The sequence below is a fragment of the Pseudophryne corroboree genome, chromosome 7, assembly GCF_028390025.1.
Source record: "Pseudophryne corroboree isolate aPseCor3 chromosome 7, aPseCor3.hap2, whole genome shotgun sequence".
Lineage (NCBI taxonomy): Eukaryota > Metazoa > Chordata > Amphibia > Anura > Myobatrachidae > Pseudophryne > Pseudophryne corroboree.
Genome location: NC_086450.1, coordinates 129,423,473 through 129,450,499, shown reverse-complemented (window position 1 = coordinate 129,450,499; position 27,027 = coordinate 129,423,473). Strand labels below are relative to the sequence as shown.

At 44.9% G+C, this 27,027-nt stretch overlaps 1 protein-coding gene across 4 annotated transcripts in view; it reads left to right on the top strand.

Annotated features, from left to right (window-relative positions):
• The window catches only part of SLC4A10 (solute carrier family 4 member 10), a 562,469-nt gene extending 536,000 nt beyond the window's left edge, over nucleotides 1-26,469 (top strand). For all 4 annotated transcript variants that reach the window (XM_063933638.1, XM_063933637.1, XM_063933636.1 and 1 more), the window contains one exon: nucleotides 22,689-26,469. In XM_063933638.1, the coding sequence (XP_063789708.1) occupies nucleotides 22,689-22,755 (67 nt within the window). In that variant the 3' untranslated portion in view covers nucleotides 22,756-26,469. The remainder of the gene's footprint in view (nucleotides 1-22,688) is intronic.
• The last annotated feature ends 558 nt before the right edge of the window (nucleotides 26,470-27,027 follow it).

The window sequence follows — 27,027 nt, the reverse complement described above, 5'->3', positions numbered from 1 at the left end:
CTTGACGACAACTCAGTCAGCAATGGGTCTGTTTGGGAAAGCAAAAAAAGAAATCAAATTAGACATTTATAGCTAGAGTGTCCAAAACTGCATTGTGTATACTTAATGAGTCACCAAGTTTTGGCTGTGATAAATGGTGCTACAGCCAATCAGCTACTATATATTTTTCAAATGCATGACAGTTAGGAGCTGATTGGCTGGATCACCATTTACCATAGGCAATGAGTTTCATACAGCTAAATCTCATTGATAAATGGGCCCCATAGTGTGTCATTTCACTAGAAAATATTGATTCACTCAATCTGTGATGTCATTAGCTCCTAGTGAGTTGATTGGCTGTGTTCTAGTTGGTATAGATGACAAAATGAACACAAGGCTTATTGTGACCCAGTTCCTCATAATAACAAGTCAGGCCTCATGAATACCAGTCAGGCCTCAAAGATATTGCTGGCAGTACATCAGTGATGTCACTGGGCCTTATTAAATTGGTTTCTGGTTCAACTGAAAAAGTGGAGACCTCTACTGTATTTATAGCCAGTTTAACTCTATTCAGTCCCTATTCTTTAACACGATTCCTTATTTTTGTTTTCAGTTATAACTCTAGTAATAGTATATGAAAGGCACTACATTTTGTAATTTAATTATTGTATCTTTTGAAATGTCCATTCAAATTCAGTTATCTTTGGATCAGTTTTGAGTACCTTGCTTAGTATACAAGCCTATAACCGTTCTGCTGTTTCGGCACCACATAATAAATTTAAAATATTGAAATTGAAAGTCTAAAACTTTTTTTAAAAACAATTGTCAAAATTTGCATTCTTTTTGTTGTCCCAAAATATGGCATGCTTTTTGTAAATAACTGTCATTTTCTTTTAAAAGTAGTAAGAATTCTGTCTGCTTGTAATTTGCACAACATACTGCTTCACAACTCTTTTGTGCTAATAAATTAAATTCTAATATGACTCCTTAGCTTCTATTGCAGGGATGGGGAACCTTCGTCCCTCCAGCTGTTGTTGAACTACACATCCAATCATGCCCTGAAACAGTTTTAGCATGGCCAAATAGGAAAACTGTAGCAAGGCATGCTGGTATGTGTAGTTCAACAACAGCTGGAGGGCCAAAGGTTCCCCACACCTGTTCTATTGGAATGTCAAGCAGCTAATGCCCAGTCTGTATTATAGGGGGTCATTCCAACCCGATCGCTCGCTGCAGTTTGTCACAGCGCAGCGATCGGGTCGGATCTGCGCATGCGCTGGTGCCACAGTGCGCCGGCGCATGGCAGTCATCGCTCCCTAGCGATCGCCTCTGAGACAGAGGCAGTCGCTGGGCGGGAGGGGGCTGAACGGCGGCGTTAAGCCGCCGTTCAGGAGGCGCGGTCCGGCCAAAGCAGGCGTGGCCGGACTGTTGGGGGGGGGGCGGGCCATGGCGGCTGCGAGATGTCTCACGCTGCCGCTGCGACCAGCGGCAGCGACAAACAACTCCCGGCCAGCCGCAGGAGCTGTGCTGGCCGGGAGTAACTCCCAAAATACAAAAGCGCTTATGTATTTGTGTGTGTGTGTGTGTGTGGGGGGGCAGCACTGACATGCGGAGCGCACTAGCCCTGTGCTGGGCGTCCCCCCGCATGTCAGGGAAGATGATCGTAGCTGTGCTAAATTTAGCACAGCTACGATCAACTCGGGATGACCCCCTTAATCACCAGCACACACTGATACTGCAAGATGCAAGTCAAAATACTGAACATAAAAGTTGTTTATGCACAACTGCACACACTACTTTATACTTTAAACCTTAATGCCATACAAAGAAAATAAAAAAAATATTTTGCTGGAATTCTAATTGCTATAACAAAAAAACAGTAAAATTGATTTTGAGTTGAACTAAACCTGGAAAAAAGACTTTGCTATGTTGCAGTCATGCAGCGGAACTGATGTTTTCTTGCAAATCAGGTCAGACATTTGGCAAGAATATCTTAGAGATGTTGCTCATTCCATGCTGTAATCTTACATGCCGAGTTATTAAATCAACTCAATAAATGAATGTTTCTGTTAGATGTTGGTTGTGGCAGACATTTCATCTACATATCACACTTTGTATTAATTGCCTGATTTTCTTTTTTCAAGAGAGTTTCTCTCACTGTAAACATCACTTAGATCTACTGTAAGTATTGTATACACATTGCAGTACAAACCATTGGTAGAGAAGCTTTGTAATAATTACCAGTCATCAAAAGCTGAGTTTTTTTTAACATTAATTACACACTGGTGTTTACATCATTCTTTATCTCTATGCTTTGTGTGGGTGGCTGTATAAATAGACATACCTGATCCTTCTAGAAAATGAAGCATTAATACTCATTAACACATTTGAAGCAAGTGTTGCACTAAATAGAGAATACATAACCTTAATTGAATAAAATATCAAAAATATCAGAAAATATTCAATATCCCGGTCACACAGCAATCTATGATACCTGTTTGTCAGTGATCACTACAGAGAAAATGCAAAGGGTCACATATGAATATTTAAATGTTAATGTACATGAGCCCTATTTAAATATGATTTGTATTGTTCTATAAGCAATACATAGTCGGTTACAGTAGTTTAATAGATTCATATATTAATGGATTAAAAAAAGGATTTGTCTCTCTATAATCTGAACAGAATTGTATATGTGTGGTTTTATGCAGTAGATGTACAGTAAATAGTGTCTGGAGATACATACAGTATAGCTCCCACCCTGTTTATCTGCACTGTAGTCTTGGTTGCTAAATCGTATCTACTGTAGGTCCTTGACCCCAGCCTCTATGTATGTAATGAAGGCCACGTGCTTGCTTCAGCTTGCAAATAGAGTAATTTTAAAATACAGCACTTAGGTTCAGGGGTTGTGTTAGGTTAACATTCAAAGTTGACCTTTTTATGAGATTAATAAAATGTATAGTAATTAGGGATGACCATCAGTGGGTTACCCATCGATAGAACCATTGATGGGTAACCTTGATGGTGTGAAACCATCTGCAAGGGAATCATCGATGGTTTCACCCACTGATGGTCACCCCTGCTTTACTATTCATTAAGCCATGGGCGAATAAGAGCTGGGGGATAGAGCTTCATGGGAGTGTCAGGGGGCAGGGCCAAGGTCCATGTCCCGTTACCTTTAAAAAAATGGTGGTTGTGTATCATCGATGGCAGGGAACCATCTGGTTCTCCTCCATCGATGGAAAACTATTCTTCATTGGTCATAGACCATCGATGATTTTGAATCATCAATGGTTAATGGCCAGCCCTAATAGCAATGATATAGGAAGAATAAAATGTACTGTATAGCAATGATATAGGGGTATATTCAATTAAGGTCGAAACTGCCGTCTTGTCGAAAAGACGGCAGTTTTCGACTTTTTCAGGTCGGAAGGGGTTCCAACCTATTCAGTCCCCAGCATTTTTATTCGACAAGACGGGGAATTCGACTTGTCGAATAGTATGTGAATCGTTTCCGACCATCTCAGTTCGACTTAAAAAAAAGTCGAACTGGGATGAGGGACCTGAGAGGAGGAGAGGGGGGAGAGCCGCGGGCAGACAGGGGAGAGCCGCAGGCAGAAGGGGGACAGCAGCACTACAGCACAGCACTGCAGGACGATGTGTCATAGTTGCCGCTCATGGCAGCATCCACCCAGATCCAGCAAGTGAGGTGCCGCTTGCTGGAGCCGGGTGGATGCTGCCGTGAGGTCTGGCGGCTGTGCCACATCCTCCTGCAGCGCTGCTGTCCCCCGTCTGCCCGCGGCTGTCCCCATCTGCCTGCGGCTCCCCCCCTTCTCCCCCCTCTCCGGTCCCTCATCTCAATTCAACTTTTTTAAAGTCGAATTGAGATGGGTTTTGAATAGCCCTTATCAGATCCATTTCAACAAATTGTTATGCACACCAGTGCCAGCAGGAATGTACTGGTGTCTGAACGGAGAGGGATGCAAAACAAATGAACTCACAGACAGACTGGGGAATATGACATTACATACACAGAAGGTGATAGGGTAACAAAATAAGCACAAAGTGAACAGAGAAGCCCAAAGGCTAAGAAACTGGGTGTCTCCCTAGTATTAGGAATGCTCAGATGGAAAGAAGCGAGATGTTGTGATTTAATACGTAGAGAACCCGAAATGCTGTTGCTAAGGGCAACAGCAAAACCCTAAAGGATTACCAACGGGTGTGGCAGTAAACTCCTTGGTCAGAGATGGAATAATAGACACAAGGAGAGTCTCCACAATCCTAGTCTTCACTTGCAGTGCACTGGTTCAGCTTACTGCCACTAAACTGACACCTGAACACCTTGCACAGTGAGAAAGGATTTTGGCAGGCATGTCTGAGAATACAGCCGCAAACTTGCTAGGTTCACAGAGTAGCAAAAGAAACCCAGCAGGTTAAACGACTGACTCCAGTCTTACTGCTAGGTCTGGATTGGCAGAGTGTAATACCAAATCCCAAGGCCTATTTGCAGTAAGCAACAAACAAATACAAAGTTTACACAGTACTAGCTAGCTTTCAGGAACTGACTAACCAACAAAGATTCAGCAGCATCTGCCTAACCTGAGAAGAGGGTTTATATAGCAGGTGCTGTCCACGCCCCACTCAGACCTCACAGACTGTGAGCACAAAAACCAGCACCGGATCCCCTGCCGTGCACAGAGCCTGTAACCACTGCACAGCAAAAGACCTGAACCGGAGTATCAGCTACGCTCAGGTTACTCCGCTAGCACTTGTCTCCCGGTTGCCATGACGACGTGGCAGCACAGAGCAGGAGACCCTAACAGTACCCCCCCTCTGACGAGGGGTCAAAGAACCCCTACCACCGGGTTTATCTGGGAACTGCGAGAAGAAAGAGCGTAACAGTCTGGGGGCATGAAGTTCACAACTGCGCACCCACGACCGCTCCTCCGGGCCATACCCCTTCCAGTGCACCAAAAATGACAGCCGACCCCGAACCATCTTGGAGTCAAGAATCCTTTCAACAACAAACTCCCTCTGGCCACGTATCAGAAGAGGGGAAGGTCTTCCACTGGAAGAAGGATTACTAATCGCCCGTTTTAAAAGGGAACAATGAAATGTTTTATTGATACCCAAAGAACGGGGTAGATCTAACTGAAATGCCACCAGATTGATAACCCTAGTGATCTTATAAGGACCGATGAACCGGGGGCCTAACTTATGAGATGGCTGTCTCAACTTCAAATTCTTGGTAGACAACCAGACGAAGTCTCCTAATTTGAAGCTGCAGGGTCTCTTCCGCTTATCAAAAACCCTTTTGGTCACTAATGACACAGACACAAGGGCTTTCTTCACTTTCCTCCAAATACCTCTAAGGACTGAAACCACAGAGGAACCACCAGGCGTGGAGTCCAGGGGGTCAAAAGAATTGGCCTTAGGATGATGCCCATACACACAAAGGAAGGGAGAGATCCCTGTAGCAGAGTGAGCCGCGTTGTTATAGGCAAACTCCACCATGGACAGATGAGCAACCCAGTCAGTCTGACACTTGGAGACATAACACCTGAGGAACTGCTCCAAGGACTGGTTCACCCTTTCAGTCTGCCCATTAGACTGCGGATGGTAGCCTGACGACAAGCTGACAGAAATCTGGAGATCGGAACAAAATGCCCTCCAGAATTTGGCCACAAACTGGGATCCGCGGTCAGAGACCACATCAAGTGGCAACCCGTGGAGGCGCACAACATGCAGCATAAATAATTCAGACAGGCGTCTGGCCGATGGCAGCCCAACCAATGGAACGAAGTGCGCCATCTTCGAAAACCTGTCAACGACAACCCAGATGGCTGTCATCCCTGAGGATTTGGGCAAATCCACCACAAAATCCATTGAAATGTGGGTCCATGGCTTAGATGGAATAGAGAGTGGATGTAATGGGCCAACAGGAACCCCTCTTGGAGTCTTATTTCGGGCACAGATGTCACATGCCTGAACCCACTGATCCACATCCCTAGCCACCGAGGGCCACCACACCGCCCTAGATAGCAACTCCCGAGTTCTGGCAATACCCGGGTGACCTGCCGACTTCTTGGCATGGAATTCCAGGAACACTCGCTGTCTTAACCTAGGAGGCACAAACAAAAGACCTACCGGAAGGTCTGGAGGAGCCTGCTCCTGTGCTCTAAGGACTAATGACAAGAGGTCCTGGGTAATGCCCACTTTAATACATGATGGGGACACAATGGGCAATGGCTCCTCGGTGGTCTCCTGGATTGGAGCAAAACTCCGCGAGAGCGCATCAGCCTTGATGTTTTTTGACCCAGGGCGATATGTTATCAAAAAATTAAAGCGAGCAAAAAACAAAGCCCATCGTGCCTGCCTGGCATTGAGGCGCTTCGCTGACTCTAAATATGCCAAATTCTTATGGTCGGTGAGAATTGAGACCACAAACTTAGCCCCCTCAAGCCAGTGTCTCCACTCCTCGAGTGCATCCTTAATAGCCAACAATTCCCGGTTACCCACGTCATAATTCATCTCGGCAGGCGACAATTTACGGGAAAAGTAAGCACAGGGATGAAGGCGATTATCAGACACCCCCATCTGAGAGAGCACTGCCCCAATACCCATCTCAGAGGCATCCACCTCCACCACAAAAGGACGCTCTGGATCTGGGTGTCGCAGCACCTTGGCCGAGACAAATGCCCTTTTGAGACGGGCAAAAGCCGCTTTGGCCTCACAAGACCAGTGAGCAACATCCGCCCCTTTCTTAGTGAGTGCCACCAAGGGCGCCACTATAGACGAAAATCCAGCGATAAATCATCTTTAAAAATTTGCAAAGCCCAGAAAACGCTGAAGCGCCTTCAAACTAGTGGGCTGCACCCAATCCAGGACTGCCTGTACCTTGGAACCCTCCATTTGGAAACCTTCTGGAGAGATAATATATCCTAGAAATGCGATTTGCTGAACTTCAAATTCGCACTTCTCCAGCTTCGCCCCAAGCCGGTGGTCTCTGAGTTTCTGGAGGACTAAGCGTACATGCTTCCGATGTTCCTCCAGGGAATGGGAGAAGATTAGGATGTCATCTAAGTATACAACTAAGAATCTATCCAAATATTCCCTGAGCACATCGTTCATGAAGTCCTGGAAGACTGCCGGGGCATTACAGAGCCCAAAAGGCATCACCAAATATTCATAATGCCCTGAGTGGGTATTAAAGGCAGTCTTCCATTCATCCCCCTCTCTTATTCGGATTAGATTGTACGCACCGCGTACGTCAATCTTAGAAAAAATGGTGGCAGTACGAAGCTGGTCAAACAAGACCGAAATGAGAGGCAGTGGGTATGAGTTTTTAATCTTGATACGGTTCAACTCCCTGAAGTCGATGCAGGGTCACAACGAACCGTCCTTTTTACCCACGAAGAAGAACCCCGACCCAACTGGAGACTGTGAAGGTCTGATAAATCCCTTAGCCAAGTTCTCCTGAATGTACTCTGCCATAGCCTGAGTCTCAGGACGTGACAGGGAGTACAACCTGCTCTTGGGAAGCTTAGCATTCGGCAACAAATTAATGGCACAGTCATAGGGCCGATGGGGAGGTAGTACCTCTGCAACTCTTTTGGAGAACACGTCCGCAAAATCTGCATAACATCCTGGCAAACTTAGCTGCGAAAGCCTGACTGGAAGGCTCAAGCAACTCCTAAAACAATCAGTACCTCAACTAAGAATCTCCCCAGAGACCCAGTCAAATTGAGGATTGTGGGCCCTTAACCAGGGTAACCCCAACACCAATGGGGCAAAAGTACAGACAGTCACATAAAAGGACAATTTTTCAGAGTGTGTGGCTCCAATAAACAAAGAAATCTGGCTAGTGCAAGAGGTAATTTTACCCTGGGATAATGGTTCCCCGTTTAACCCACAAATCTCAATTTCCGATGCCAAGGGTACTAAGGGAACAGAGTGTTTCAGGGCGAATTGGCGGTCCATAAAAACCCCGTCGGCCCCACTGTCCACAAAGGCCTCAGTCTTGACAGTTTGACCGAGGATCTTCAAAGTCACCGGAATGAGAAAAGTCTTCTTGGGAAATTCTGACTTCTGGCCTGACAGGATATTTCCCATCACCCTCAGGCCCTGAAGTTTTCCGGCTTTTCTGGGCATGATACTACCACATGACCTTTATTCCCACAGTACAAACATAACCCCTGCTGTCTCCTCCGCGTCTTCTCACGCGAGGAGAGGCGGGTAGCCCCAATCTGCATAGGCTCCTCGGAAAATTCCTCAGAGTCTGAGGTTCCCTTGGGAAAGAAGGAAACCTCGGTCTCCCTTTCAAGCCTGCGCTCTCTCAGCCGTCTATCCACCCGAATGGATAACTGCATGAACTGATCCAAGCTATCAGGCAAGGGAAATTGTACCAGTTGGTCTTTTAACTGGTTAGAAAGACCTCTTCGTTACTGGTGTCTCAGGGCTGTGTCATTCCACTGGGTATCATGGGCCAACCTCCGAAACTCCGTACAATAAACCTCAACTGGCCTTCGCCCTTGCTTAAGGATCGAAATCTGAGCCTCGGCTGAGGCCGTCTTGTCAGGGTCATCATACAACATGCCCAGTGCCGTAAAAAAAGCATCAACACTTTTAAGCGACGGACAGTCAGGCTGCAACCCATATGCCCAGACCTGTGGGTCTCCTTGTAGCAAGGAAATCACTATGCCCACCCGCTGAATCTCCGACCCAGAAGACTGAGGCCTAAGCTGGAAATATAGCTTGCAGCTCTCCTTGAAACAAAAGAACTGCGAGCGATCTCCAGAAAAACGATCCGGGAGATTTACTTTCGGCTCCTTAACCCCTGAAGGTACTGATGCTGTGGGAGCTCCGCCAGCGGCCTGCGAGGTGTGCATTTTAATGGACAAATCATTAAATTGTCGAGTCAGGACCTGCACCTGATCGACCACCTGTTGCAAAGTATTTTGAGGGGTATGCTCCATATTCCCACAAAATTTCAACAGGAGTATTGGGCTGCTGAATATGTTATGCACACCAGTGCCAGCAGGAATGTACTGGTGTCTGAACGGAGAGGGATGCAAAACAAATGAACTCACAGACAGACTGAGGTATGACATTACATACACAGAAGGTGATAGGGTAACAAAATAAACACAAAGTGAACAGAGAAGCCCAAAGGCTAAGAAACTGGGTGTCTCCCTAGTATTAGGAATGCTCAGATGGAAAGAAGCGAGATGTTGTGATTTAATACGTAGAGAACCCGAAATGCTGTTGCTAAGGGCAACAGCAAAACCCTAAAGGGTTACCAACGGGTGTGGCAGTAAACTCCTTGGTCAGAGATGGAATAATAGACACAAGGAGAGTCTCCACAATCCTAGTCTTCACTTGCAGTGCACTGGTTCAGCTTACTGCCACTAAACTGACACCTGAACACCTTGCACAGTGAGAAAGGATTTTAGCAGGCAAGTCTGAGAATACAGCCGCAAACTTGCTAGGTTCACAGAGTAGCAAAAGAACCCCAGCAGGTTAAACGACTGACTCCAGTCTTACTGCTAGGTCTGGATTGGCAGAGTGTAATACCAAATCCCAAGGCCTATTTGCAGTAAGCAACAAACAAATACAAAGTTTACACAGTACTAGCTAGCTTTCAGGAACTGACTAACCAACAAAGATTCAGCAGCATCTGCCTAACCTGAGAAGAGGGTTTATATAGCAGGTGCTGTCCACGCCCCACTCAGACCTCACAGACTGTGAGCACAAAAACCAGCACCGGATCCCCTGCCGTGCACAGAGCCTGTAACCACTGCACAGCAAAAGACCCGAACCGGAGTATCAGCTACGCTCAGGTTACTCCGCTAGCACTTGTCTCCCGGTTGCAATGACGACGTGGCAGCACAGAGCAGGAGACCCTAACACAAATGCATGTCGGAATGGATCCGACCCTAATTGAATATACCCTATAGGCATACCATTTTGAAAAATAGACAGTCTACTGCATGAAATGAGAGGGCCTTTGTGTTTATAAATGCCAGAGTGCAGGCGATCTGGAAATTAGCAACCCCCACAGCTGGAATTCTTAACAATTTTTATAAAATAGAGTTTTTTTACTAGTGATAACCAGAAAATATCTATTAAGCGGAATCCCTCTATTCAAAGGGGAATCCCCTTATTCAAATGAGGGTGCCAAAACTGGAAAGGGGAAGCAAGCATTCCCCTTCTCCCGCACTCACCAGATCATCAGTGCAAGAGTTAGCTAGGGCAACCAGGGACTACAAGGCCAGATCTGTGGACTGGGGGCCTAATTCAGATCTGATCGCATAAGCAAAATTGTTCTCTAATGGGCTAAACCATGTGCAGTCTAGGTGGGGCAGATGTAATATGTGCAGAGAGAGTTATATTTGGGTGGGGTGTGTTCAAACTGAAATCTAAATTGCAGTATAAAAATAAAGCAGCCAGTATTTACCCTACACAGAAACAATATAACCCACTCAAATCTAACTCTCTCTGCACGTTAGTGCACATGGTTTTGCCCACTAGAGAGCAATTTTGCTGCTGCGATCAGGTCTGAATTAGGCCTTGAGAGTTAATTATGCATTATAAACTAGTCTATAGTGAATTGTAATTTGTAGGACACAAGTGACTGAAATATAGTAAATTATTTTTGTTTCTACTATATTTGTTGAATAAATCAATGAATGGGAACTGTGGAGTATACTTACTAAACTGCAGCTTTACAAAGCCTCCAATTGTCTACAGTTTTACCTGCAGAATTTAAGAGTGCAATACTACTAAATACAAAACCAGACTTGTTTTGCATTTAACAGTACTCGCGTTTTAAATTCTGCAGGCAAAACCATTGACAATCTGTGGCTTTGAAAAGCTGCAGGTTACTAAATATACCCACTTCTGTAGGGCTATCTGTTTTTTAGTTACTCTAAAGTTGAAAGACCAGAACAAAAATCTGTCAAACAATTCAGAAATACCAATTATTATTATTAATAAACGTTATATGTCTCCAAAGTAGAGATGTGCGGTTCAGTTCTCCAGAAATCTGAACGCATCCAGATTTTGTGGTCACAGTTCAAATCTTCCCATAGTTCAGAAGTCAGAATTTAAATCTGAATTTCAGGTTTTGGATTCGGGTTGGATTTCAAAAATAACATGATTTTAGTTATTTTTATTTAAACAAAAAATTGGATAAAAAAGGATCCAAAACCAATGTGGCGGTTTATGCAAAACCAAAACCCTCCGACGAATTAAATCCAAAACCAATACCATCCAAAAATGGTCCGGCACACATCTCTACCCACAAGGGGTCTGCCGCACCGTATAGAGGGCAAAACAATAAGACAGTACTGGGTAAAATAGTACAGTACAATACAATACAGTAGACAAGTAACAGATAGCATTACAGCTGTCAACACAGCCACTTATGCAAGGGGTGCAAAGGAAAATTTAACATAAGATGAAATCTGTACTATTATTGTGTGCACGCAGATAGTGGGTCTAGGTTGTCTGGAGTAATGAAAACAATAAAGTACTGGGGTCCAGAGTCAGAGAGCCTAAGGAGGAGTGTAGCTGGTGTGCAAGAGTAGTAGGCAATAAAGAGAGAGGAGGGCTCTGGGGAGCTAAGGGCATGAAGTATGAGTGGGAGAATTGGAGCGTGCAGCTGGGTGAATTAGACTATTCCGTGACATGGTTAAGTGGAGGACGGATATGCTTTTATGCACTAGTCTAATGGAAGGAGGAAGATTGTTCCAATGGGGAGGGATAGCAAGGGAGAAATCTTGGATTCTGGAGTGTCACATGGCCAGGACAAATTTACATACAAACATTAGCAGTTTCACACTTTGATGAATATCCCACTACTGCTTTTTACTTTTTTTCAGTAGCATTAACCTAAGTTGAGAAAATGAAATGGTTTTAAAGTTTGGCAGGTATTCTTGACACACTCTAAGATTTCACCATCTACAGAATCTTGTCAGTTTCACAGTGAGTAACACAGTACTGTAACTTTGGCATTTTGGGGCCTTAATTAAAGTTGGATCCATTTGCACTCTAAGCATTGGCCAAAAAAGTGTAGAAAAAATCTACATACGTGAGTATGTTGGGTCATATGGAACTCACAATGAGTCCAGTTTGAAAACATTAGTAGTAGTACAGTACAGGGCCGGCTCCAGGCCTACTAGCACCCTGAGCGAGAAAATATCAAAGCGCCCCCTCGCATACTCTATGCGCGCGCCGAAGGCACGCTCGCTCCTGGAAAAGTGGGTGGGGCCTCGCAACTTCATATTATCAAACTATAAATAAATATATTTTCACACCCCCTCTACGCACACAATTAGCAGCATTACACATAACAGCTGCAGTAGTGTTCCTTGCACACAATGTCTCCAGTATAGTGCCAGCTACACATAATGTCTACAGTAGTGCAGTGCCAGATAGACATGATATAAACCCCAGCAGTGCCAGATAGACATGACATGCCCCGCAGCAGTGCCAGCTACACATGACATGCCCCCCAGCAGTGACAGATACCCATGATAGTGTTCACTCTAGGATTTTTTTAGGGCAGGGTGCTGATCACGGGCAGAGCACATTTTTAAGTTAGAAGGGCAAAATTATGTACATACTGTAATGCTTGGTGCTCCGCAGGCGAAATCATGGACGTTGCTTCGTGGGGAAGGGGCGTGGCCACATAATAGTGGCAATTCGCATTACACCACACAGTAGTGCAGCTAATACACATTGCACCAGGTAGAACCTCCTATACACACTGCGGCAGGTAGAGCACATTATACACTTGCGCCAGGCAGAGCACGTTATACACTTTGCGCCAGGCAGAGCACGTTATACACTTTGCGCCAGGCAGAGCACTGTGACACATTGCACTGAGACATGGGAAACTACATGGTATGCCCCCCAGCCGTGCCAGCTACACATGATATGCCCCCCAGCAGTGCCAGATGCACATGACATGCCCCCAGCAGTGCCAAATGCACATGACATGCCCGCCAGCAATGCCAAATGCACATGACATGTCCCCCAGCAGTGCCAAATGCACATGACATGCCCCCCAGCAGTGCAAAATGCACATGACATGCCCCCCCAGCAGTGCCAGATGCACATGACATGCCCCCCAGCAGTGCCAAATGCACATGACATGCCCCCCAGCAGTGCCAGATGCACATGACATGCCCCCCCAGCAGTGCCAGATGTACATGACATGCCCCCCACAGTGCCAGATGCACATGACATGCCCCCCACAGTGCCAGATACATAAATGCCCCCACAGTGCCAGATACATTAATGTCCCCCACAGTGCCAGATATGCCCCCACAGTCCCAGATAGATAAATGACCCCACAGTGCCAGAAATGCCCCCACAGTGCCAGATACATTAATGACCCCCACAGTGCCAGAAATGCCCCCACAGTGCCAGATACATTAATGCCCCCCACAGTGCCAGATAAATGCCCCCATAATGCCAGATAAATTAATGCCCCCACAGTGCCAGATAAATGCCCCACAGTGCCATAAATGCCCCCACAGTGCCAGATACATTAATGCCCCCACAGTGCCAGATACATTAATGCCCCCATAGTGCAGATAAATTAATGCCCCCCACAGTGCCAGAAATGCCCCCACAGTGCCAGATACATTAATGTCCCCCACAGTGCCAGATAAATTCCCCCCACAGTGCCAGATAAATGCCCCCACAGAGCCAGATACATTAATGACCCCCACAGTGCCAGATAAATGCCCCCACAGTGCCAGATAAATGCCCCCCACAGTGCTAGATAAATGCCCCCACAGTGCCAGATAAATGCCCCCACAGTGTCAGATAAATTAATGCCCCCCACAGTGCCAGATAAATGCCCCCACAGTGCCACATATGCCCCCAGTACCTGCTGTGTCGACTATGAGGGAGGAGGAGGAGTGCTGCTGTACGAGCCGCTGCCTGAAACAGAACTGTGTTCGCTGTGTGGCGCCGGTGTCTGACATCAGACGCCGATGCCGCATAGCACGCACAGCTCACTGTAACAGCCAGGAGGCGGCGCGGGAGAACAGCTGCTGTAGGCTACAGGACAGGGCCGGCTCCATGCTCCGACATGGCGGTGCCAGCGTGCGGCGCCCTTTAAGGGTGGCACCCTGCGCGGCCGCTCAAGTCGAACATGCCGCGAGCCGGCCCTGGTACAGTATATATGGCTGGTGTTCAAGTCTGCATATGTACAACTAGCAAACGCATAGAGATACTCCTTGACAGTCTTAATAGTAAATGTCACATAACCCTATTTGTCCACAATATAATATTGTAGTGAAGTGTTATACACACAAGAGAGAATATTGTCCTCCAGTTATTAATATATGTGAAAATCACATTTTCCATATAATACAGTACTAAAGAAGCTAGCATCATCATCAAGCATATCTTGTTTCACCAGCCCTTCCCCATTTATGAGAGATGTGCCTCCTAAAGGGGGGTACTCTGACTAGATTGCTTAGATTTTAAGCAGGATCGCTCTATGTGTAGCCCCCACAGCGATAGCGATGCGCAGCCTGCGCATCGCTATAGCTGGTGCTAGATTGGACTGCCGTGCAGGCCAAACTAGCAGGTCGCTCATTTCACCCGCTGGGTAAAATGAGCAGCCCCCCCGTCTCCCCCCGCACGCTCAGCACACATCGCGCTGTGCTGAGCGGCAGGAGAGATGTATGCTGAGCGGTTCGCTCAGCACACATCTCTCCAACATCGGCCAGTGAGTACTGGCCTTAAGAGATATATCTGGAGATGCATCCATGACTAAATATGTTGCCTATCCAGGGGTATGCTAAAAACACAACCTTACCGTACTAAGCTTACAATTGCCTGTCTCAAAATTAGTGATGTGCACCGGAAATTTTTTGGGTTTTGTGTTTTGGTTTTGGATTCGGTTCCGCGGCCGTGTTTTGGATTAGGACGCGTTTTGGCAAAACCTCCCTGAAAATTTTTTGTCGGATTCGGGTGTGTTTTGGATTCGGGTGTTTTTTTACAAAAAACCCTCAAAAACAGCTTAAATCATAGAATTTGGGGGTCATTTTGATCCCATAGTATTATTAACCTCAATAACCATAATTTCCACTCATTTTCAGTGTATTCTGAACACCTCACACCTCGCAATATTATTTTTAGTCCTAAAATTTGCACCAAGTTCGCTGGATGGCTAAGCTAAGCGACACAAGTGGCCGACACAAACACCTGGCCCATCTTGGAGTGGCACTGCAGAGTGAGGCAGGATGGCACTTCAAAAAAATTGTCCCCAAACAGCACATGATGCAAAGAAAAAAAGAGGCGCACCAAGGTCGCTGTGTGACTAAGCTAAGCGACACAAGTGGCCGACACAAACACCTGGCCCATCTAGGAGTGGCACTGCAGTGTCAGACAGGATGGCACTTCAAAAAAATAGTCCCCAAACAGCACATGATGCAAAGAAAAAAAGAGGCGCAATGAGGTAGCTGTTTGACTAAGCTAAGCGACCCAAGCGGCCGACACAAACACCTGGCCCATGTAGGAGTGGCACTGCAGTGTCAGACAGGATGGCACTTCAAAAAAATAGTCCCCAAACAGCACATGATGCAAAGAAAAAAAGAGGCGCACCAAGGTCGCTGTGTGACTAAGCTAAGCGACACAAGTGGCCGACACAAACACCTGGCCCATCTAGGAGTGGCACTGCAGTGTCAGACAGGATGGCACTTCAAAAAAATAGTCCACAAACAGCACATGATGCAAAGAAAAAAAGAGGCGCACCAAGGTCGCTGTGTGACTAAGCTAAGCGACACAAGTGGCCGACACAAACACCTGGCCCATCTAGGAGTGGCACTGCAGTGTCAGACAGGATGGCACTTAAAAAAAATAGTCCCCAAACAGCACATGATGCAAAGAAAAAAAGAGGCGCAATGAGGTAGCTGTGTGACTAAGCTAAGCGACCCAAGTGGCCGACACAAACACCTGGCCCATCTAGGAGTGGCACTGCAGTGTCAGACAGGATGGCACTTCAAAAAAATAGTCCCCAAACAGCACATGATGCAAAGAAAAAAAAGAGGTGAACCAAGGTCGCTGTGTGACTAAGCTAAGCGACACAAGTGGCCGACACAAACACCTGGCCCATCTAGGAGTGGCATTGCAGTGTCAGGCAGGATGGCACTTCAAAAAAAATGTCCCGAAACAGCACATGATGCAAAGAAAAATGAAAGAAAAAAGAGGTGCAAGATGGAATTGTCCTTGGGCCCTCCCACCCACCCTTATGTTGTATAAACAGGACATGCACACTTTAACGAACCCATCATTTCAGCGACAGGGTCTGCCACACGACTGTGACTGAAATGACTGGTTGGTTTGGGCCCCCACCAAAAAAGAAGCAATCAATCTCTCCTTGCACAAACTGGCTCTACAGAGGCAAGATGTCCACCTCATCATCATCCTCCGATTCCTCACCCCTTTCACTGTGTACATCCCCCTCCTCACAGATTATTAATTCGTCCCCACTGGAATCCACCATCTCAGATCCCTGTGTACTTTCTGGAGGCAATTGCTGGTGAATGTCTCCACGGAGGAATTGATTATAATTTATTTTGATGAACATCATCTTCTCCACATTTTCTGGAAGTAACCTCGTACGCCGATTGCTGACAAGGTGAGCGGCTGCACTAAACACTCTTTCGGAGTACACACTGGAGGGAGGGCAACTTAGGTAGAATAAAGCCAGTTTGTGCAAGGCCCTCCAAATTGCCTCTTTTTCCTGCCAGTATACGTACGGACTGTCTGACGTGCCTACTTGGATGCGGTCACTCATATAATCCTCCACCATTCTTTCAATGGTGACAGAATCATATGCAGTGACAGTAGACGACATGTCAGTAATCGTTGCCAGGTCCTTCAGTCCGGACCAGATGTCAGCACTCGCTCCAGACTGCCCTGCATCACCGCCAGCGGGTGGGCTCGGAATTCTTAGCCTTTTCCTCGCACCCCCAGTTGCGGGAGAATGTGAAGGAGGAGCTGTTGACGGGTCACGTTCCGCTTGACTTGACAATTTTCTCACCAGCAGGTCTTTGAACCTCTGCAGACTTGTGTCTGCCGGAAAGAGAGATACAACGTAGGTTTTAAATCTAGGATTGAGCACGGTGGCCAAAATGTAGTGCTCTGATTTCAACAGATTGACCACCCGTGAATCCTGGTTAAGCGAATTAAGGGCTCCATCCACAAGTCCCACATGCCTAGCGGAATCGCTCTGTTTTAGCTCCTCCTTCAATGTCTCCAGCTTCTTCTGCAAAAGCCTGATGAGGGGAATGACCTGACTCAGGCTGGCAGTGTCTGAACTGACTTCACGTGTGGCAAGTTCAAAGGGTTGCAGAACCTTGCACAACATTGAAATCATTCTCCACTGCGCTTGAGTCAGGTGCATTCCCCCTCCTTTGCCTATATCGTGGGCAGATGTATAGGCTTGAATGGCCTTTTTCTGCTCCTCCATCCTCTGAAGCATATAGAGGGTTGAATTCCACCTCGTTACCACCTCTTGCTTCAGATGATGGCAGGGCAGGTTCAGGACTGTTTGCTGGTGCTCCAGTCTTCGACACGCGGTGGCTGAATGCCGAAAGTGGCCCGCAATTCTTCGGGCCACCGACAGCATCTCTTGCACGCCCCTGTCGTTTTTTAAATAATTCTGCACCACCAAATTCAATGTATGTGCAAAACATAGGACGTGCTGGAATTTGCCCAGATGTAATGCACGCACAATATTGGTGGCGTTGTCCGATGTCACAAATCCCCAGGAGAGTCCAATTGGGGTAAGCCATTCTGCGATGATGTTCCTCAGTTTCCGTAAGAGGTTGTCAGCTGTGTGCCTCTTATGGAAAGCGGTGATACAAAGCGTAGCCTGCCTAGGAACGAGTTGGCGTTTGCGAGATGCTGCTACTTGTGCCGCCGCTGCTGTTCTTGCTGCGGGAGGCAATACATCTACCCAGTGGGCTGTCACAGTCATATAGTCCTGAGTCTGCCCTGCTCCACTTGTCCACATGTCCGTGGTTAAGTGGACATTGGGTACAACTGCATTTTTTAGGACACTGGTGACTCTTTTTCTGACGTCTGTGTACATTTTCGGTATCGCCTGCCTAGAGAAATGGAACCTAGATGGTATTTGGTACCGGGGACACAGTACCTCAAACAAGTCTCTAGTTGCCTGTGAATTAACGGTGGATACCGGAACCACGTTTCTCACCACCCAGGCTGACAAGAGCTGAGTTATCCGCTTTGCAGCAGGATGACTGCTGTGATATTTCATCTTCCTCGCAAAGGACTGTTCGACAGTCAATTGCTTACTGGTAGTAGTACAAGTGGTCTTCCGACTTCCCCTCTGGGATGACGATCGACTCCCAGCAGCTACAACAGCAGCGCCAGCAGCAGTAGGCGTTACACTCAAGGATGCATCGGAGGAATCCCAGGCAGGAGAGGACTCGTCAGACTTGCCAGTGACATGGCCTGCAGGACTATTGGCTTTCCTGTGTAAGGTGGAAATTGACACTGAGGGAGTTGGTGGTGTGGTTTGCAGGAGCTTGGTTACAAGAGGAAAGGATTTAGTGGTCAGTGGACTGCTTCCGCTGTCATCCAAAGTTTTTGAACTTGTCACTGACTTCTGATGAATGCGGACCAGGTGACGTATAAGGGAGGATGTTCCTAGGTGGTTAACGTCCTTACCCCTACTTATTACAGCTTGACAAAGGCAACACACGGCTTGACACCTGTTGTCCGCATTTGTGTTGAAATAATTCCACACCGAAGAGGTGATTTTTTTTGTATTTTGACCAGGCATGTCAATGGCCATATTCGTCCCACGGACAACAGGTGTCTCCCCGGGTGCCTGACTTAAACAAACCACCTCACCATCAGAATCCTCCTTGTCAATTTCCTCCCCAGCGCCAGCAACACCCATATCCTCATCCTGGTGTACTTCAACAGTGACATCTTCAATTTGACTATCAGGAACTGGACTGCGGGTGCTCCTTCCAGCACTTGCAGGGGGCATGCAAATGGTGGAAGGCGCAAGCTCTTCCCGTCCAGTGTTGGGAAGGTCAGGCATCGCAACCGACACAATTGGACTCTCCTTGGGGATTTGTGATTTAGAAGAACGCACAGTTCTTTGCTGTGCTTTTGCCAGCTTAAGTCTTTTCTTTTTTTCTAGCGAGAGGATGAGTGCTTCCATCCTCAGGTGAATCTGAACCACTAGCCACGAACATAGGCCAGGGCCTCAGCCGTTCCTTGCCACTCCGTGTCGTAAATGGCATATTGGCAAGTTTACGCTTCTCATCAGACGCTTTCAATTTTGATTTTTGGGTCATTTTACTGAACTTTTGTTTTTTGGATTTTACATGCTCTCTACTATGACATTGGGCATCGGCCTTGGCAGACGATGTTGATGGCATTTCATCGTCTCGGCCATGACTAGTGGCAGCAGCTTCAGCACGAGGTGGAAGTGGAAGTGGATCTTGATCTTTCCCTATTTTAACCTCCACATTTTTGTTCTCCATTTTTTAATGTGTGGAATTATATGCCAGTGTCAATAGCAAAGGCCTACTACTATATATACTGCGCACAACTGAAATGCACCACAGGTATGGATGGATAGTATACTTGATGACACAGAGGTAGGTGGAGCAGTGGCCTTCCGTACCATACTGCTATATATACTGGTGGTCACTGTCAGCAAACTGCAAAACTAAAATGCACCACAGGTATAGAATCTAGATGGATAGTATACTTGACGACACAGAGGTAGGTAGAGCAGTGGCCTTCCGTACCGTACTGCTATATATACTGGTGGTCACTGTCAGCAAACTGCAAAACTAAAATGCACCACAGATATAGAATCTTGATGGATAGTATACTTGACGACACAGAGGTAGGTAGAGCAGTGGCATTCCGTACCGTACTGCTATATATACTGGTGGTCACTGTCAGCAAACTGCAAAACTAAAATGCACCACAGGTATAGAATCTAGATGGATAGTATACTTGACGATACAGAGGTAGGTAGAGCAGTGGCCTTCCGTACCGTACTGCTATATATACTGGTGGTCACTGTCAGCAAAACTCTGCACTGTACTCCTCCTATATAATACTGCTGGTCCCCAGTCCCCACAATAAAGCAGTGTGAGCACAGATATATGCAGCACACTGAGCACAGATATGGAGTGTTTTTCAGGCAGACAACATATACTGGTGGTCACTGTCAGCAAAACTCTGCACTGTACTCCTCCTATATAATACTGCTGGTCCCCAGTCCCCACAATAAAGCAGTGTGAGCACAGATATATGCAGCACACTGAGCACAGATATGGAGTGTTTTTCAGGCAGACAATGTATACTGGTGGTCACTGGTCAGCAAAACTCTGCACTGTACTCCTCCTATATAATACAGCTGCTCCCCAGTCCCCACAATTAAGCAGTGTGAGCACAGATATATGCAGCACACTGAGCACAGATATGGAGTGTTTTTCAGGCAGACAACGTATACTGGTGGTCACTGTCAGCAAAACTCTGCACTGTACTCCTCCTATATAATACAGCTGCTCCCCAGTCCCCACAATTAAGCAATAAGCACAAATATTTGCATCAACATTAATAAACGGAGGGGACGCCAGCCACGTCCTCTCCCTAACATTTCCAATGCACGAGTGAAAATGGCGGCGACGCGCGGCTGCTTATATAGAATCCGAATCGCGCGAGAATCCGACAGCGGGATGATGACGTTCGGGCGCGCTCGGGTTAACCGAGCCATACGGGAGAATCCGAGTATGCCTCGGACCGTGTAAAATGGGTGAAGTTCGGGGGGGTTCGGTTTCCGAGGAACCGAACCCGCTCATCACTACTCGAAATGCAAAGTCCATGATGCACACAAATCTATTTAATGATGCATTTTGGTGTGTATGTACAGAATGGAAATGCATATATTCACACCACAAATATTTATTTATATCCAACTCTAAATGTGGCCCTAAGTGCCCCAATTGGAATCTCAAAAGGCCTTGTACTAGACTGCGTATAATTCTGAATGATCTCAAGCCAAGAATGACAACTTAATTTTCCTTGTCCAATACGTCCAATACAGTCCCTTCCCTGCACCACTGTAACATCTAATGTGGAATATCCTTATCTGTTCATCTCTGGAAATGAACTGAATCTGTAAGACAATCTAAGTTCTAACTGTAATCATCAAAGAAATATATGGCTGTAACTAGCTTGTCTTTTGTATGCGCAACTAAATGTATCTGCTTGTGTGCATGCTGCAGCCACTTTACCAGAGCCTAACACTTGTGTTAATTGCTTACAAGGCCTTTCTTCCAGCATCCATATTGATTGCTTCCATATTGTGTTGCATTGCATGGCTAATACGTTGCTGTGGTAGCTGAACAATGTATGACTTAGTCTAAACTTTTAAAGCGGACCAATCATTACAAAAAGTAGAAGCTGTCATTTTGTGTGTGGGAACAATGGCCCTCATTCCGAGTTGATCGCTCGCAAGGCGAATTTAGCAGAGTTGCTCACGCTAAGCCTACGCCTACTGGGAGTGTATCTTAGCTTCTTAAAATTGCGACCGATGTATTCGCAATATTGCGATTACAAACTACTTAGCAGTTTCAGAGTAGCTTCAGACTTACTCGGCATCTAGGTTCAGTTCAGTGCTTGTCGTTCCTGGTTTGACGTCATAAACACACCCAGCGTTCGCCCAGACACTCCCCCGTTTCTCCGGCCACTCCTGCGTTTTTTCCGGAAACGGTAGCGTTTTTATCCACACGCCCCGAAAACGCCGTGTTTCCGCCCAGTAACACCCATTTCCTGTCAATCACACTACGTTCGCCAGAGCGAAGAAAAAGCCGTGAGTAAAAATACTATCTTCATTGTAAAATTACTTGGCGCAGTCGCAGTGCGAATATTGCGCATGCGTACTAAGCGGAATTTCACTGCGATGCGAAGAAAATTACCGAGCGAACGACTCGGAATGAGGGCCAATATTCATCAGAACGCAGGCTACCAATTCACTAGGGACTAATTACATCACCTCAATGATGTAACTAGCTCCAAATAAATAAATAGACTATGGACAATATGTAATTGCCTGCAATGTGCAGATTATGTGGGAAGTTCTGCAAGTATGCCCAAATTAAAAAGTGGAAATTGTTTAGAAGGCAAAACCAGGTCCGTTTTGCCTTGAAAATGATTGCCACTTTAAAAATGCAGACTTACTTGCAGAATTTACCACACAGCCTGCACATCCTAGGCTATTACATATTGCAGTGTATAATGGCTCAGCTCACAAAATGGCGGCACCCATTGTCTCCGTAATGTACTTAGGGGGACATGTACTAAGCAGTGATAAGCGTGTAGAAATGAGCCAGTGGAGAAGTTGTCCATGACAACCAATCAGCTGCTCTAGATTATTTTAAAGTATGCAATTATAACTGTTACTGCAATGCTGATTGGTTTCATGGGCAACTTCTCCACTCTTTTCACTGCTTAGTACATACCCCCCCCCCCCCCCCCCCCCTTAGTCCCCAGTATATTGAAAGGCTAAATATTGGTTCATCCCACAAAATGGCTGCCACTGCCATGTGTAGGATACAGGTCCACTTTAAAAGGAACATATAGATACTTGCTTGACTGATGTATTTATTTTTTCCATTTATTTCCAGCTCTGAATGCAAGACAGAGAAGAAAGTTGCCTCAGGGAAAGGTATCGACAGGGAGACATGTCTCTGACTTGCTCTTCAATCTATTTTTACAAGCAGATGAAAAGAATATACTGTACTCATTGCTCTATGTGGGTTATTTACACTGCAAAGCATTACATCCGTTAGCAGCAGTGCAATATATAGCAGTGCAATATTTTTTTAACAAAAGTATTAGCTCATTTGCTGTCAGAGGACTCGGAAATTATAGCCTGTCTGACAGAGGGGGATTTCATTACTGTTATTTTATTTGAACAAACTACTGTATGGATTTCATAGGTACTAATTTGTACTGTGGTTTGTTCACTATGTTCACATATTGTACATTGTTTATCATCGTCCATATCAAAACCAGTTGCTGTTACCATATTGTCCTCATTGCCTACACACAGTGGGGGTACCACGGGGCACTAAAAACACTTCATTAGTGATACTGGGCCAAATATAATGACGTCTGTGTTGGGTGGATGTAGGGTTCCAGGCTAAACTCTGAAATTTTGTAAAGCGGCAATCATTTACAAGGCATAGTTTTGCCATGTAAATGATTGCCGCTTTAAAAAACCGTCCGAGTTCGGTTGGGATCCCGCATCTCCGGCCACCTTGGACGCCATTACAGCCAGCCCATTGTGTCACTCATTCAGGGGCAAATGTATTGAAGCGCAATTTGTAAAAATATTTTTAATGTATAACCTAATGTTTTGGGTTGGAACATACACATTATTTTCATCCATACACACTGGGTTTTCCATTGCGTTTTGCAACTACAACCTTTGCCACAGCAAGAATCTCAGAAAATCAGCAATTTTGACATATTGATCTTCAATAATCTCCCCCCTCAGTGTTTCAATAAACTCCTGCTGAGTGTTTTCAATGTCCCCTAAACATTTTTGCCATATTCAGCTGCCAATGTTCAACTAATGGTAGCTCAGACGTGAGGATAGGGAATGGTTATTATTTAAATATAATAAACAAAATAAATTGCCTGGTAGGTCTGAAGAGATTATTCCATTTTGGGTGTTTAACCTGATAATATAATAATGATTCACCAGTTATTTAGCAAATTGTAGGTGATCTTAACATGACATAACAAAATATCATCCTATCAGTTCACTCATCTTTCTCTTCTCTTCTCTTCTCTTCTCTTCTCTTCTCTCATCTCATCTGTACCTATCAACTTTGAAAGACATATTTATTAAAGGGGAACTTTCACAATATAATTGTTAGAATAGTTGTGTAAAATTGATTAAGCTTTGCAATTTATTTATTTAGAAAATTATGTATAGTTTTGATTACAATTAATATTATGTTGTTTGTTTTGTATGTTGGAAAAACAATTTGAATAACCCAGATTTAGGCATGTGGCCTTACTGTTCCCCCATCAGCCACTGGTCTATCTACTGTATGTAATGAAGATATGAAGGTTGCTGTGACAACTCTCCTACCTGTGTTAGTAACATGGTAAATATACGGTGATACCCCAATATAATTTTTTGTAAGAAACCAGAAAAATTTGGTGGAAAATATGAATAAAATATGAGACAATTTATAGTTCAACACTGATTTATTTTGTTAAACTGGTTCTCATGGAGGACTTTCTATGAAATAAAAACATTTGTGAATTAAATTCAATTTTGTAACTTCCGTAAAACACATCATTTGTTATAATCTGAGCAGTCCTCTGTACAGTATGCATAGCATATCGGTAATACTGCATCGCTAATTCATGTACTACTATCCTATACACTTTCGTAATACACAGCAAGAAAACACACATACTGCAGAATCACAGCAGGAATATGTTTTATTCTGAAAAGTTATGTGATGTAAAATACCTAAAAATTTACTGTAAAATAAAGAATGTGGGCTTATTGCAATGCATTAGAGAATGAGGAGACTGTGATAAAAGAACAAGATCTGGTGTACAGAGGATGTAAACTAGAGGGCTGACTATACAGTATTTTCTAGAATTCTACATAACGCTGACAAAATACTAATCTGTAGCTCTCACACAATTCGGCTTCTATGCTAAAACAATGCACCATAGTTGACAAATTATCTTGTACATTGTGCACAGTGGGAATTTGAAAGAGACACAAGCAGGAGCGGAATAATGTATCACCTGTCCTATAATAAAGTTATGGTAGGGGCGCAATGATTCCACTGTAGCTTCCTGGGCGTCAGAAATGAGCAGAGAAAGGCTTCTTCTGAGCATCCATGCTCTGGGACCAGCATATGTGCTTATGGTGTATTTGCCCCTCAGGAGAGACCTCTGCTCTGCTTTTGTGTGTTTCCAGCTGGGGTATATTGTTTAATGCCATAAAACAGGATTAGTGAAAGACAGGCAGTGCACCACATTTATCTCTAGCAGTGCTTATTCTTGTTGCTCATGTATATACATAAATGTACCCATTCATATGGGAATAATACATTTGCTGTATAAAATAGGCACAGATTCCAGGATTTCTCATGCTTTCCCCCTTTACACATTCAAGGAACAGATTTCCAGGTATATTTTAGTAGATTACATTTAATGAGTTTATTTACTAGTCTATTGGCAAAAAGTGGAATTACATCCTATTTAATACAGCCTTACCTGGTGCAACTTTCTGATACAGAACAGCAATCAGCAAAGTTTGCTTACAATGCTAGTAATCCAACTTGTGTTCCAGGTGTTTTGGCCTAGGTGAATCCATAAGAAATATTTAGTGTTTTTTCCCCAGTAGAAAGACCAGGGAGTTGGGTAGTCTAGTGAGGCCAATAAGATTGGGAATTTCTTTATTTCACAAGCTAACAGTCTGTTGTGTAAATTTAGCCCCTGTATAATTACAGTTTACCCAGTCCAAGAAAGTACTCAACCTTATCCAGTTTTCAACACAGAGCAGTCTAGTCTTTACCAGTCCGTCTTTGGGGAAGATGTTTCAAGCCTTGGAGAGAGCTAAAGTGTAGAAATGGCCCAATTCAGTCACTAAGCTTCTGTCATTTATCTAGCATAGTTCTAGAAATAAAAGTTAGAAGCTGCATGGATGCTTTGGGACACTTCTCCACTTTATCTACCTCCAAGGCTTGATACAGTACATCCCGCCCTCTGTATGGCCAGACAGCATTCCTGGATTTGAGAACTAGTGAGCTAGTGAGAGCCCAGAACTGAAGAATTGGTTGGAACTCTGATTAGTAGCTAGGGGGGTCCATCAAGGCGGGAAGAGTCCTAGAGAGTGTACAGTACACTGAGGGACTATAAGCACTTAGGGGTAAATATAATAGGGTCCAAGTTGACGGATGTCCAGGATTTCATCTGAGAATAGCTGTATTTTTAAAGCGGCAATCATTTACAAGGCAAACCCAGGTTGGTTTTGCCTTGTAAATGATGGCCGCTTTAAAAATATGGCAATTCTTGGATGAAATCCTGAAACTCTGGCAGCTTTGATGCTATTACATTTAACCCTAGACTTTAGTCGGTTGGGTTCCTGCTCTGATGGCCTTTTGGCTCCAGTCCTTTACTGTATTTGCTTGGCATACTTTGTTTTCTGCGACTAGAAATAATAGTAACTTGTCCACCACCCCATTGGATCAGGAAAGACCTATAGTTTGAGCCATCAACAAAGATAAACTTGTCAGCATCCCTGGTTATTGGTGATGTACGTTTTACCTGTGTTTGTGTATTGTACCAGTTATACTAGTGTATTGTGTTGTATATTCCACCAGGAGCCTGGTTGGCTAAATAAAAACATTTTTATTTCTCCAGTAACTGTGTGCGGCTATCATTCCTTTCTGCAGATGTACCCTATTCCCTTCTTCCATAGTTCCTATAGGGGTCTAGTTTAGACTCATCTGAGTGGGTACCAGCCAATAACGGACCTTGGGAAATTTTTCTCTCATGGGTACACCTGTACAAAGAATATTAGAGGATGCTAAAGAGTTGACATTCACATGAGAGTATGAAAATGCACCGAAGATATTACAGTTTTTGAGTTCCAGTGTATATATTTTTGGAAAACTTAAAACATGGTCACTGGACGTGCTAAGTATTTTGTTCACTATATATACAGAGATCTATATATATATATATATATATATATACATATACATAGATCCAATATATATATATACGCAGATCCTTGTGTTCTTTAACAATTTTTCTATACATGTGGCGACAAAATGTTGTTCCACCTTGTTATTGGTCTGCTCAGGAGAAGCCTTAATCAGTCATTAACTAAAATAAATCTTGTTTTTCAAAATACCACAAAATGATATACAGTAACTAAGTAAGCATGCATTTTGGTCATGTAGCTAAGTGCAACATTTT